The 15,000-nt window shown below is 42.8% G+C and overlaps 2 protein-coding genes across 2 annotated transcripts in view; both read right to left on the bottom strand.

The window, feature by feature from the left end:
• Positions 1-1,932: 1,932 nt before the first annotated feature.
• Positions 1,933-8,311, bottom strand: znf628 (zinc finger protein 628). Its single transcript, XM_083566015.1, has 7 exons — positions 8,029-8,311; positions 7,037-7,574; positions 6,887-6,959; positions 5,714-6,805; positions 5,215-5,575; positions 4,854-5,008; positions 1,933-4,658 (listed from the first exon to the last, which is right to left on the bottom strand). The coding sequence occupies exons 2-7, from the start codon at positions 7,414-7,416 to the stop codon at positions 2,436-2,438; spliced, it is 4,284 nt and encodes a 1,427-aa protein (XP_083422141.1). The 5' UTR covers positions 7,417-7,574; positions 8,029-8,311; the 3' UTR covers positions 1,933-2,435.
• A 1,184-nt stretch (positions 8,312-9,495) lies between these two features.
• The window catches only part of il11a (interleukin 11a), a 7,127-nt gene continuing 1,622 nt past the window's right edge, over positions 9,496-15,000 (bottom strand). Inside the window, exons 3-5 of the mRNA XM_083566647.1 lie at positions 11,991-12,083; positions 11,622-11,783; positions 9,496-11,035 (exon numbers count right to left, since the gene is read on the bottom strand). Coding sequence (XP_083422773.1) covers positions 10,862-11,035; positions 11,622-11,783; positions 11,991-12,083 — 429 coding nt within the window. The 3' untranslated portion in view covers positions 9,496-10,861. The remainder of the gene's footprint in view (positions 11,036-11,621; positions 11,784-11,990; positions 12,084-15,000) is intronic.

The following is a 15,000-nucleotide window of genomic DNA, read 5'->3' on the forward strand; positions in this document are numbered from 1 at the left end:
AATTAGAAAAATCTCAAGAACTTTAAATGTATCCCTAAGTGCAGTTTCCAAAATTATCAAATGCTACGATGAGGAAGAAGACCAAGCGCTACCTCTGCTGCCGAGGACGTGTTTATTACAATTTCCAGCCTCAAAAACCACCAATTTACATATATGCTTCTCGGAGTTCAAGTGAAACACATATTTCAACACCAACTGTTCAGAGGAGACTGCAAGCTTCAGGCCTTCATGTTTGAATTGCGGCAAAGAAACGACAAGCAGAAGAGACTTCAGATCAGTGGATAACTGTCTTTTGGTTCGAGTTCAAATTTGGTTCTTAACGCCATGTCATTGTTAGACCTACAGCGAATGAACAGTTCCTGAATGTGTGGTTCCCACTGTGAAGCATGGATTAGGTGGTGTGATGGAGTGGGGATGCTTTGCTCTTGACACCATTGATACTATGGTGAGCAAGACTGCCACAGTATTTTGCAGCAACATGCCACTGCATCTGATTTGCACATAATGAGAAAATACAGAACAATGATCTCTAAACACACTACTAGGTTAAAGAATAGCTGTTTGTTCATGAGAGTGATTGAATACTGCATAAGTACCCAAATAAAATCCACTTCAGATGAACCAAAGAGTGAACAGGAGCCCGCGGACCAACAAGCAGCCAACAAGCACTCAACAATGGTGGGAAAACCATTCCAGGTGACTGGAATGAGGGCTGTCATAATTTCAACGTCTTCCGTAATTGTTAAAAACATCAGTAGTGTCCAAACTTTTGACTGGTGGTATATATATACATACATACATCAGAGGTGGAGAGTGTAATATTCTACTCAATAAAAGTGCTGTTACTTTATTGAAATATTACTTAAGTACAAGTGAAGCTGCCAGTCCATAAAACTCTAGTAAAAGTAAAAAAAAAAATAGATCATTTAATTCTTTTTTTATTTTTAGCATTTAACAGCAGGGTGATGGATTCTAGTGGTTCAAAAAGGACATGGGGATTTAATTAGCAAACTAGTTATTTTAAACCGAATAAACCGCTTACAAAATTAAAGTGCATTAACAAAAATAAATAAATTAATGCAAAAAAAAAAAAAAAAAAAAACCCCGACATGACTTGAGAATAATGTGAGTTATGCACCATCATTTCTGGGTTGTGATCCCCCCCCCTTGCATTATTTGTGTTTATTTACTCAATAATGGATATGATTTATAATGTAGACAAGTACAATACGTCAAAACAAAACATACTAAAATAAAAGTAAAATTACAGATTTTAAAAACTACTTTAAAAAGTAGAAGTACACAAAAAAACCTTTTTAATTACAGTAACGTGAGTAAAAGTACTTCGTTACTTTCCACCTCTGACATACATGCATACATACACACACTCTATATATCAGTCAGGAGAGCTGATCAGTCAAGGAAAAAAACGAGTTAAGGAAAAATGTTAATATTCTCTTTTCCTTCTCAAAGTCATATTAATGAAAAAAAAAAAAAAAAAAAAAGACTGAGGTTTATGTGACACATTTTGTTAAAAGCTTGTTTGATTTTAATACTTTGAAATAAATAATTAATAATTATTTATAATAGAATATTAATAATAATGGCCTTCAAAAATATTGGAATTGGTATCGATACAAACAATACTGCTTTTGCAAGTAAATGGTTTCAGGTCAAAAAGAAAATAAGTGGCATCGTTAGTAAACTCCATGTAGTGTAATGCAACATTATTATCAAACCCTGAGGTCATCTACAGTGCAACAAGGCTTTCCAATGTACACCTTAAAAAATATGTCAGAATAAAAAAATAATAACAGATCATTAATATCACAGGTGAGAAAATTGGATATTATAAGCATAGCTCTAGTTCTTTGTTTTTATGTCCTAATTGAAGAATTAAAAAGAAAACCAAAAGACATGACATTGACAACATTTGTTTGTTGTACATGATAATTTACTATCAACATTTATAGTGAAACTAAACAGACTATAGGCATATTCGCAGTTCCTGTTCATGTTACACTTTGGCTGTCAACATGACAGCATATTAGTTTACAGTTGTCCAATATTCTTCAGCAACTTCTCTTCATTTTACCTTCCATTTGTAATATTATAAAGAAAAAAAAATAATCATTATATCTGTTGTGTGTGGGGGTCTGTGAAACGACTCCCTCTATGGGCTGCGGTGAAACTTATTCTAGGTAATTCGGTGAGCGTTCAAAACACCCAGAAACACTGAAGTAAGAGGACAACACAATGATCAGCCACTGCACAAAAAGCTGTTCCCCTCCATTTCACTAAGTGTTTGCTTTAGGTTTAAGTACGTCAACAAAAGACTTGGGTTGCTGGTAGTTAATAGTGTGCATTGATTAGTAGGACTGTGTGGTGTTGTACAATACAGAGCCTTCAATATGAGATTCCTTCTAAGATTCGTCTTACGTCCCATTCACACTTGCTGATAATCTGCTCTCTGTTTCCAGTATCTTTTGCTCTTCAGATGCCACTTCTTGGGATGCAGTGCTTTCTTTGTCCAGGTTTCTTAATCCTACCGAAACTCCTTCTGTTCCCTCTGTTAAACTGCTGGTACTAACCTCAATAATAACAATGCCTTCTCCTCCTTCTAACTGAAATATGCTTCCCATTTGCCCTGCTCCTGTCCCATTGACTCCCCCAGGGTTCGTAAAACTACCCCCTGTCTCAGAACTGCTGTCCCCACCTTCTATTACTGCAATCATTTGAACACTCTCCCCACCGCTTGTGTCTGCATCTATTTTGTCCTCACTGCCTAATTCAAATACAACCTCCTGTCCACCAAGAGGCATTAAGGCTTGGGCAGAATGGCAAGAAAGCCCCAAATCTTTACTAGGGCCTTCAGGAAAGCCAGCATTTGGTGGGATATCATCATTTGGATCATCTTCATGGAAATGAAGAACAAATGCTTTCTCTTCCACCCCAACCCCTTCTTCAAACCCTTCCATTCTTTCACCTCCACCTCCGGCTTCGCTCCACTCTTGCAGCAAGTTAAGAGAAACCATTCCAGTCTTCTCCTTTTCTCCATCTCCCTGCAACTCCTCCCCTGACTGAAATCGGAGAATGTAGGATTTCTCCCCTCTCTCCTCACCGCCTTCTTCCCCTTGTTCACTTTCTCCTTCGAAATGTAACACATATGACCTCTCTCCCTCAACGCCGTCATTCATTGCCACCTCCATCTCGCCTCCTCGCTCCCTCTCTTCAGCCTCCTTCTCAAAACACAGAACAAAGCGCTCCTCTGGTAGTGGCTCTGGAGGTTTCTCTACTTTCTCTGCAATGAAAGAATTTTGGTGGTCACTTGTCAAATTACAGTGGCTGTTCGTTGAGGGTGTAGTAGCGGTCACTGTTTCAGTAGCTGGGGTAGAAGTTGTATCAGGCACGGAATCCGAATTCAGCGGTGGTTGAACGTTACGTTGCTGGGACGAGGTTGGCGAGAGTGCAACAGTAGCAGTAGTTGTTGAAGCAGTGGAAGGAACCAATCCTTGAGTTGCTGGGACAGATGGTGGAGTCTGTTCTAAAGACCCAGATTTCGGAGTCTTATTTTTACGCCCACGCCTGGTCCTCGGGCTCCTGTTGGGGCTGAGCGTTCCTAAAATCGGTCTAGTAATTGCTGATGTGTTTTGTGGTGGGGCAGTGATGAGCGGAGTACTGTTGTTGGTAAAAATAAATCTGTGCTGGGTCTGGAGTGGCTGAAACTGTGATATGTGCGTTTGGGCTGGAGCTAAAGTGGCTATATGTGGCAGTGTTGGTATGGTTTGCACTAAGGGGAGGGGCCGTGGTGCTGGAGGAACAGGAAGCGTGTTCGTATTAGACGCTGTGGGAACAAGAATCAGACTCGGCTGGCTCCCATTAGTGGACTGGCACTGAAGAAGCAGGAAGTTCTGGGATTGTGGTGGAGGAGGAGGTGGAGGAGGAGGGGGGGCCGGGACAGGTTGTGTGGGTGTTGGATTGGACAGCGGGATCAACTGTAGCCCTGTGGGTGTCTGGATCATAAAATAATTTTGTGACGTGTTGGGAGGAATGTCCAGATTCGACGGCGAGAGAATAAGTGTGGAATTCCCTTCATTAGCAAACAGAGAACTCAGCCCTCCTGCCGTATTCATATTTAGATTCAGAGTGGAAGTCGAGACCTCTGAGGACCCACTGTCATTCTTAGCGGTTTTCCCTGCTTCCTTTGTGCACGTAGCCCCTGCAGCGCTGCTATGCGTCTGAAGGTGTCGCTGCAGGTAAGAGTGAATGATAAACTCTTTGCCGCAGTGTTGACACTTATAGTCTTTGCGTGAGGAGTGCGTGCGTACGTGAAGCTGGAGGTTGGAGGAGTGCGTGAAAGTCTTGTGGCACTGCGCACACTGGAAAGGCCTCTCGCCTGAGTGTGTGCGTTCGTGTTGTTTTAGGTTGGAGGTTTGGGAAAATGTCCTGCCGCACACAGAGCAGGCATGTGGTCGCAGACCTGAATGCAACTGGCTGTGCCGCCGCAGACAGCTAGTGTTCTTGAACGATTTTCCGCACTCCTGGCACACGTAGGGCCGCTCACCGGTGTGCTGCCTCAAATGGTACTGGAAATGAGAACTCCACTTGAAGGTCAACGTGCAGAAGGGACACTGGAATGCACGCACCCCCGTGTGCACCTGCACACACAAATGGAAAAGAAGCTGAAAGTGTTCATTTGTGTTTGCGTTTTATAAATAAATAAACGAGTGAAAGGAAACCTTTGATGGCACTGAGATTTGTCATGCAATCAGCGAAAGAATGAATACGGTCTCAATGGGATTATATACTTTGTCAGTGTAGTCGTTCAGCGGAAAAAGCATGGCATTATTTACCCTTTGATGAATGGATAGTAGAGAAGACCTCTTAAAGCTTTTTCCACACTCTGTGCAGCGGTACGGTCTTTCTCCTGTATGGTCTCGCATGTGGTAGCGCAGACCTGATGAACCCTTAAAGGATTTCCCACATTCAGTGCACCGATATGGCCTCTCTTTAAATAAAAAATATATATATATATACAAATAAAAAATAAAAAGCCAACATTAGGAATTATGGGACCAAGGGAATTACTTACAGGGGGAAAAAACATTAATTCATAGGAAACGATTTTGCCTTTGTTACGTTACATCATGCAAAATAGTATAAACCTGATGATGTAAATCAGCATTCACTCGTTGAGAACTCGTTAAAGCTCACCGTTATTTGCAGGGGTGCCCTTGCTCCTGCCTCCTCTCCTTCCTGTCTTCCCCGTTGCCCTGTTGCCTGGTTTTACACTTTGCCTTTCTCCCTCTTCGGTGACAGCAATGAGGCTGACATGGATCTCCCTTTCTCCTTCTTCCTCCTCCCCCTCTCTCTTGGCAGAGGATGAGGAAGACAGGGGCACTGAGAGGGAGAGGGAGGGAGGGCAGATTATCTCAGCCTCTGCCTCAGCCAGCAGCCTCTGCTCCTCAGTGTGAGAGAGCTGGTGGGTAAGAAGGGAGGACAGCAGGGGGAAGGAGCGGTCACACACCGAGCAGTTGAACTGAGATCTAGACTGGGACAGTGCCAGAGGGTGCACCTGGTTGAAGAGCAATCAAGAGAAAATGTAAAAAATCATAAATCATACTGCTATTCTTGCAGTTTTTTGCCCAATGACATTATTAAAAGATTCTCCCAGTCACTTAACCCAGATGGAACTTTATAACACACCACTTACCTGTGCCATGTGTCTGCTCATTGAACTGCTGCTTTTGAAGCTTTTATCACAGTAAGCACACTCGGACAACGTTGCCACAGTTGTGTCCACTATGGACGTGGTGTCATCTGAGGGCATCTGGGCCACGGAGCTGGTGAAGCTCTGGAGCAAGTCATACTGAACCTGACCAGATCCACCCCCAATACCACCCAATCCAAGCAGTTCTGAACCCTGCCCACTATCAGACACTGTTGTGGTTTCCACCACCTCCTCAAAGTCCGCCAACAAGGGGGCCATCCCAACCAATGAAACCCCACCTCCTTGAGCCTCTATACCATCCCCTCTCATGTCTTCACCCCCATCCCCTGCCCCAAGGCTATGCAAATGCAAAGCTTGATGTTCTTCCAGATGTGTTTGGGTTCCAAAAGTCTCATTGCAACTGCCACAGCTGTACAGTAACACATTAGCACCTGTTTCAGCTGACTCCTCCATGCTAACCTGTACATGCTCTGAGCCCGTGGCTGTCCGAACACTCTGACTCCCTTCAGCTGAGGACGATGTACAGGATGAAGGCACATGGTGAGATAGAAAGACCTGACTAGTGCCCCCTTCCTGCCCACCTACAAGGCCCACCATGTCCGATATCGTCATTTCGACCGCCTTCAAATCTTCAGAGGTCGCCCTCTCGAGCACCACCTCCACATTTGTCTGTGACCCTACCTTTCCTGTCTTCCCCCCATCCTGAGCTTTGACCTCTATGTGAGAGTTGCGATGAAGTGCTAGGTTGGAGGAGTGCGTGAAGCTGCGACCACACTCCCCACAGATGTATGGCCTCTCCCCCGTATGTATGCGCATGTGTTGCCTTAGGTTGGTTGACTGGCTGAAAGCCTTGTTGCACACCATACAGACATAAGGTTTGACACCCAAATGCACGTTCTTGTGCCTACGCAGGCTGCTGGAGTTCTTGAAGGCTTTTGGACATCTGTCACAGGGATAAGGGCACTCTCCTGTGTGTTGGCGTAGGTGATATTGGTAGTGAGAGCTCCACTTAAAGGTGAGGGGGCAGTAGGGACACTGGAAGGTTCGCAAACCTGTATGCACACTGCGATGGACCTAAATTAGAAAAATTAAAAAATTATCTATTCATATAGATCTGCAAAGTTTCTATTGTAGATACTGGCGGGAAATGCTCACCTGGAGGAGAGATGAGCGCTTAAAAGCTTTACCACAATCCTCACATTTATAAGGCTTTTCTCCTGAATGAGATCTAGAATAAACCGCATAAAAATGAATAGAAATCAAATCAAGAATCAATAGAAATATGATCAATAGGTATCATCTTACCTCTGGTGATAGAGCAGAGCGGATGAGCCTTTGAAAGCCTTGGGGCAAAGGTTACAGCGATAGGGCCTCTCATTGTTATGGCTCCGCTGATGATGTGCCAACCTGGAAGACCACTTAAAACTCTTCCCACAGTCTAGACACTGGAAGGGGTGTTCGGGATTCTGGGACCCCACGGTCCCTGGAGACGTGGACGACGTAACCATCTCGACTCCCGTGAGCACGACGGCTTCAGTCTCTTTCTCGTCGTCTGCACCTTTCTCTTCATCGTTATCCTCCTCTCCCACCGAGGGAAGAAGTGACGGAAAAGGAGAGAGGGACGAAGGAGTCTCGCCGGGAAGGAGCTCTGTTTGGACTACCAGCGTAGCAACGGAGTTGGCCATTATACCCTTGGAGCCGAGGAGGATCGCTCTGGTGCAAATGACTAGTCCCGTGGATCCTCCCAAATCACGGAAGCCATCACAGATGTCTAGTGGAGCGTCGCTGATGTTGTGTATCCCAGCTGAAATGAAGACTTCTTCACTTCGTCGTATCGCCCGAACTGTTCAGACGAGCGTAATACTAAATTATACAGTCACAAAAACATCGTATTCCACCTAAATCACAATCCTCATGTTAAGGCCAAATATATTGTGTGTCATATGGCTTGATAGTCTCATAACCAGAAACCAGAAAGTGGTTTAAACCCCACATTGTAACGTGTGCATGTTTGAGCATAAACAGACTTGGGGAAGAGGAATAAGGTATGTAAATAAGGGGAAAAGTGTAATAAATAATGTGGTTTAATAAGTGATCATCATTTCCCCTTTAAACTCCCTCCTCTTCCTCCTCCTCCTCCTTCGTCCCTCCCTCCTGTTCAGTCCCAGTGTCCCTGCTGCGTTGTCTCCGGGAAATGAAAAACCCAGGATTAAGACAAATCAGAGCAAATGCCAAGACACGCACACTTTCTATTAGATATAATGTGGTATCAAATGCACGTTTGTTTATTATCTTACCGATTGGTGCATGTATTTATCAGGTCTCGAGCCGGCCTTCCCGCATCCATCTCACAACCCGTCGTGTTTCCTCAAACGCCGCAGGATCTCTCGGTATTTCTGCGCTTCCGCCATGCACATGTCACATGCCGGTCCTTATTACACGCTGCTAAACACTTTGGTTGTATTTGAAACGAGGCTGAAATCAGCAGTGATGGTCCACACAACCTTAACAATAATGTCGAGCACAAACTAACCAGCAGTCACCCGCCTGCTTCCGGCTCTCAGCAACGACGCACGCGATTGGTCCTCCCTCCCTCCTAACTCGAGCTTCTCATTGGCCAGCGAGCTCAACGCCGATCAATTGATCCAAAAGATCTTCAAATAGGGTCTAACGGGGTTTTCGAGGCCTGTTGCATTATTTCATACTTCTTACTTGAAATCAGGTATACTACTCATGCCGAAACAAACAAACAACAGAAATTCTGATGCTTTCCATTTTACATCCCTTTACAAACCATCAGCTTTTTTTTTTTTTTTACAATCGAACCCATTACAAAGCTCATATGTAGTGTCCAGACTTAAGAACGTCATTATGGCCACCACTGATGTCCAGTACAATCCAATATGTCATTTACTAATTGCCATACATCCAATATTTCTTAATGGTATCCACATTTAAGGCAACAAATGACCAGTAGAGACCCAACACTATTACTGTTTCAATTCCAGTTATAACCATTACTAAATTTTTTGAGGTTTTCTATTGGTTTTCCCAATAGACAGAGGGCATTGAAATGTGCAGGACAAGGTGTCGCAAATAGAAAGTTCGGTAATGGTTTCAAATACGTACCCCATTACAAATGATCAGCTTCTTATAGTTGAAGCCATTACCTGCATTAATCCGCAGGTTTAAAGATGTCATTATGGCCCCGATGTCCAGAACAATCCAATATGTCATTTAACCAGTTGCCAAACATCTTCCACTAGACACACATAGAAGGCAACAAATTTCTAGTAGAGACCCAACACCATTGCGGATTCACTCAAACCAATGCAATTCCAATTATAGTTATTATGAATTAGATTTTTTTTTTCCCCATGTTTAGTAATGGTTTTCAGTACACATCCCATTACAAGCCAATTGAAACCAAATTTGGAAACTGGAGGCATAGTATTGTCATTATGGTCCCCATTAGTGTCCAGTAGAATCCACTGTGTTTGGAAATTAGATGCTTTATGTCTTTTCATATTCTTTACTAGTATCCACTAGATACCATTATGATATAGTATCCATTACAAATTCTTTATGAGTTTCTATTGTTGTTTTTCCCCCCAGGTCAGAGGGCATTAAAATGTGCAGGGAATGGTGTACTCCCTGACCAGGAACTTGTGATATAGACTCAATGTTTCTTCTTTACCCTTCAATGAATAGTAGAATGCACGTCATAATTAGTTTTTCGCTACCGAACACGAGAAAATAAAAATAATCCTACAAAAGCAATTGCTATTAACTCCTTTATTGTATCTGACACACTCTTGACACTTTCCTGTCAACCAGCAACGTCACTTACAGCATGTGAGAAAATGCAGTTGAACATTTCAATAGCAATGATAAAGTCTGGTTATAAGTAGTATAAAAGTATAAAAAAAAATAAAATAAAATAAAATGACAGAAGGCTTGCTTCTCTTCAGTGAAAATAAATAACATGAAATCATAATAAATAGTATATCAAAATACTAAAAAAAAAAAAAAAAAATTATAATCATTAACAGAATAATTTTGATATTGCGATACAACTGCCAGAGCAAGGGGCTTTATATCATAGAAAACTATAATATAATACACATTTGCACTGTACATAACAATTTACATTCAGGATGATGTATGTACACCTGTACATTACCAAATAATCACGATATCACAATACATAGTATTTTAAGGCTTGGGTCGTTTCTTTTTTTTCCCCTTTCTTTTAACATTGCTTAAGGACAGGTTAGCCGTCAAAGCCCATTTTCTGAATCGGAGGATTCAAAACACAAACACAAACATACTGTGCAAAGAAGGAGACTTACAAATGAGATAAAAGGCAGTAATGGTGTAGGTCAGTGCTTTGTGACACTTTTTTCCCCTCCCCATTTGATAATTTATCATCTTACATCTAACAGACACTTTACAAACCCAGCAATATTGCTACATATAGTGGCAAAACAATCTAGGGAACAACTGTGAACACATAACGAAATTTAAAAAATGAGAGAGACGGCGAAAGTAAGAGACATGAGAACGAAAAAAATATGTTAAATAGCAGGCATATCGGGACAATAATATAAGAAAGAAAGGCAGAGGGACAACAGTACAATTTCCTTATAAACCTAAACATAAATGGTAAAGAAAATGGTGCGTGTGTGTGTTTTCTTGCTCAAAGAATCAAATAAATAATGACAACAAATAAATAACTAACTGCTCAATAAATAAATAAATACATAAATAATGAATAGGTTGAGTTATTATTATTTTTTTTAAATGAAAAGCACGAAAAGAACGAAAAAAAAAATTGAAAACCAGAAATGTAAAATTATGATTGAATGATCAGAAGCACAGAAGCAGGCTGTTGTGGCGTGTCGCTGTAGTCCAAACACTCACGGCTGTGGCGGACGAGTGGAGTTTTTACACTCATGTTCAATGCTTCAATGTGCCAATGACTACAGATCAGTGATGACAACGTTGCCATTTGATCTGCTCACATATGCACCAGGCTGCTAGTTCATATACGGAACAGAGGAATGGCCGGAGAGGACGTACTGTGGAAACAGTAGGTGTCGATCGGCTGCAGCGCCTCTACGCCAACTCTTATGCCTGCGTTTTGGACTTGAGGCTGAGGAAAGCACGTGCCGCCCAATCGCAAAAAAGCCTGAACCTCTGGAGAAGCGCCTTCGAGGATTGATTTATCTCCCACTGAGAGGAGGGATGAGGAGGGAGAGAGGGAGAAGACACGGCGATCCGAGGGGCATCCACTTGCAGCATCTGAAAGTAGAGAAGTAGAAAGGAACGTCTAAAGAGGCTGAATGCTACGTTTTTTTTTCCATGCTTGAGGTTATAAATGATGTTTTATGGTAATGATTAGAGGTCGACCGATTAATTGGTACTGATAGTTGATTGCTGGAACTAACAGCTATTGGCAAAAACCCATACGGGTAGTTTTTCCGGCATCCGTTCCACTGTCATTATGAGCGCTGCCTCTAGAGGCGCATCATGGACGCCACATGCTGTATATTTTTACACGTTGCACAGAGGAGTGTGCTTTTATAAATGTATTATTTATTTATTTATTTATTTATTTATTTATTTATTTATTTATTCTATAATTATATTTTTTAATAAACATATATTTATTTCCTTTAGCACATTTTTAGGATTCAGACCTTTTCTTTGTTATAGTAAATTTTTTTGTTTTTTTTGTTTTATGTTTATGTTTGTTTATCCAGTATCCTTTTGAAAAACTATCAGATTAATCGATTCTTAAGAACCTAGCTATCAGTATTGGTAAAATCGGTCGACCTCTAGTACTGGTATTCAGATATACAGTAAGCACGTGATGTGTTTTGCTTACCTGGCGCTGTAGCAGGCCGATGAGACTGTTGATGTGCGAGATCATTTCGCCTAGCTTCGGTGCTGAGGAGTGATGGTGCTTCTGTGTCACCTTGTTCAGCCACTGGAAATGGTGCTCAAAGGTTTTAAAGTCAGCATGGAGCTGAGAGAGTGTAGGCTTCAACTGCAGACCAATGAGAATGAAAAAAGGTCTGTTAGATCAGGTACATTCGCATTCATAACCAGAACTCTTGCTTTTATAACCACGATGACATTAAATTGCATATAAAATCCTGAAAACATGCTGACCTGTCCACTCGAAAGCAGTATAAATGTGTACAAACTGAATTGTATGAAAGACCACAGGGCAGACAGACAGTTGGAAGTTTACCTCCAGTGAGCTGAGGTCATTAGCTCTGATGTTAATGGCTGGAAGAGACTTGAACATGGGGTGGTCGTTCACCGGATCCCCGGATAGAAAGGCCTTCAGTAAAAAACAAAACAAAAGAAAAAACATGTTCACAAAAAAAAACGCTTGTTCACAAAAGCAACACCATGGCACTATGCAGACTTTTACCATGTTTCAAAAAAAAAAAAAAAATGTAAATAAAATAAAAGAGACGACCTCTGAGCTCTGATCTAAGAGCAGCACGCAGTGGCTGGAGTGCTAAAATTGGCAAGCTGGAGAGGATGCCTCCTGCTCTTAAGTCAGTAGCAGGAGGTACCCTCTACCAATACCACAGAATTACTGAGCATCAGAGTCACCAAGAGTTCACCAGGGTACAACCTCTGAAAGTCAACAAGTAAAGTTTGTGACCTGAAGCCACAGGATGTTTTGTAGAGGAAGAATAACAACACATGCAATGAGTAAGGCGCTTGGAGTAGAATAGACAACATTGGGATGGAGGGAAACTCCAGGGTCAGGTCTAAAAAAAAAATGAAATGACATACAGACCCAAAAACAGACCCCTATTATTTTTCATTCCGACCACTAGAGGGAGACAGAAACATTGACATTGACAGGGTATAAGGCAGCAGAGGTGGGGGTTTTGGTGTATAAACTTCTTTACTCTTGTTTGTTAGTGTTCAAAGGGGTAGGAATGAAGTATGAATGCAGTTATGAAACTGATGTGCAGGAAATAAGATAAGTGGCCATCAGAAGCAAGTAAGTAGCGCTGATTAGGTGACAGGTGTACGACACGCTATGCGTCATCGAGGTTTCATCAGATGAGAAAAACAACACCATGAGCAACTCAGCAAGCAGCTTGGTGAGGTCAGCTTTCCGTTGCCATTCTTTCACTGTTTTTTCCCCCCTCATATGTTGTTGCTGTTTTTGAAGACCCAACACACATTCCATCCACTGCTTAATTCCTCAGAGCTGCCTGTCACAGCTTTTGAATTTTGCTTTCGAAAGACACTTTTTTTTTTACTCTGGTCCACTTTTGTTCTCACACGCACCCGAAGAACACATGCACACTCTCACGTGCGCGAGGTCACGGAGACCGCCGTCCCTCTGCTGCTTTCTGTCGCCTCTGCTTCGGTGTTCCTGAATGCAAATACGGCTACGTGATAAATCTACCTGATTTCTATCGGGAACGCTTTGCTGTGACAACCAAAAAAAGCTAAACAAGTGATCCCACACCTACACAGCCCACAGCTATTTACAACACACACACACACACACACACAACCAGGCAAGCACCGAGCGAAGTAAATACACCCTCACAAACTAACACACATTAACACATTCTGTGCGTGCAACCACAGCAGCCGGCACACATAGTTTTTATTGCTTTCTTGTGGGGACTTTCCATCAACTCCCAACTATTTTTCTTTCCTAGGCTTGACCCCTGTAAAGTATAACTTCATGCAAGAAAAGAAAAAAAAAGGAACCAAAATAAACTGACTGGAAGAAAAAAACAACAACAAAGGAAACAAACAAACAAAAAACAAAACGACTTCTCCGTGTGGACTGGGGTCCTTTTGTCGCAGGTGGTGTCTACGATAACGATCTCGCCTTCACATCTGGCACAAAGCGATGCAGACAAACGCGCCAAGCGTGCATCTAATCTCTCACATATACTGTGTATGTATAGATATATATACACACACAGTCAGGCTCGCATCAGTCTGCTGCATCTCGTCCTTCCACATACACTGAGTGATCATCCAGGTCATACCTGAGTGCACTTACAAAGCCATGAAAGGGAGCACTATAACCTCAGATACAATCAAACTCAAGCACAAGAGGATGAGGTCAGACTTTCTGAGCTTCACAAGAGCGCTTGCGGTCTGTCGGCAAGAGCGTCGAGGAGACCCCGCGCCGGTGACTCAGACGCATAGAGACAAGCGAGACTAAAACCCGTCAGCCATGCTGCTGCATAAAGCAGGGCTTATGGCGCTGCCTCACCTTTACAAGTCACCCAGAACTGAAGACTGTGCTGCAGTTTTTTCAAGTTTCGCCTCGCTTGTGCTTGTAAACAGGCCTTCGGAAAAGCCATGGCAACGCAAGGGAGGACATGCTTATGTTTCCGTAAGCAAGTTATGGCAGGGAGGCCTCTCAGAGGTGAGGGAAGTGCAGAATGAATAGGTTCGCTGCCCCCTAGGCTATAGGACCTGGATCGCCTAGCAACCTGGCAAAACCTGACCAGGAACCATTTGTAGCCCACTGACACATGCTCCAGATTAAAAAAAAAAGGAATGACCCTTAAAAACCGAGAAGCAGCCCTGCAGCAGGAAAGCCTCGCTGGCTCGGGCCGAGCGAACAGATTCAGGTTTTTTTTATGGCTTACTACTGTTCTAGGTTAAGTTCAGTTTAGTCTGGGATGATGGCCAGTACCGGGCCCGAGTCCAGATCTCTGTTGTTTTAGCCTGATGGAAATGAGCGTTATCTGCACCCTCACGGATTCAAAGCCGCCGCAATCTGCCACCCCTGCTCTCACCATGATTAATGCAGACCAGATGAGTTGAAAGGCCACATGTGTGAGTTCGTGTGAGCTCGAAGAGACAGGAGAGAGAGAGAGAGAGAGAGAGAGAGAGAGAGAGAGAGAGAGAGAGAGAGAGAGAGAGAGGTAAGGGAGGCTGAGTGCTGTAGCCAGATCCCACATGCTGAATGAGGCCAATTTGAGATCTGAACACCATCAGCATAACGACCGAATTTCCCACACCTCCCTCTCCATCTCTCACAATTTCTCTCTATTTCTCTCATTCCCTCTCTCTCAATCATTCACTATTTCTCTCAAGCTTTTTCTGCAGTTTCACTCTCTCTTTCTCTCTCTCTCTCTCTCTCTCTCTCTCTCTCTCTCTCTCTCTCTCTCTCTCTCTCTCTCTCTCTATCTCTCTCTCTCAATCAATCTTTCTCTCAGTTTCTCTTCCCTCTCTCAATCTCTCTCCTCACAACT

The sequence above is a fragment of the Silurus aristotelis genome, assembly GCF_946808225.1.
Source record: "Silurus aristotelis genome assembly, chromosome: 1".
Classification (NCBI taxonomy): Eukaryota; Metazoa; Chordata; class Actinopteri; order Siluriformes; family Siluridae; genus Silurus; species Silurus aristotelis.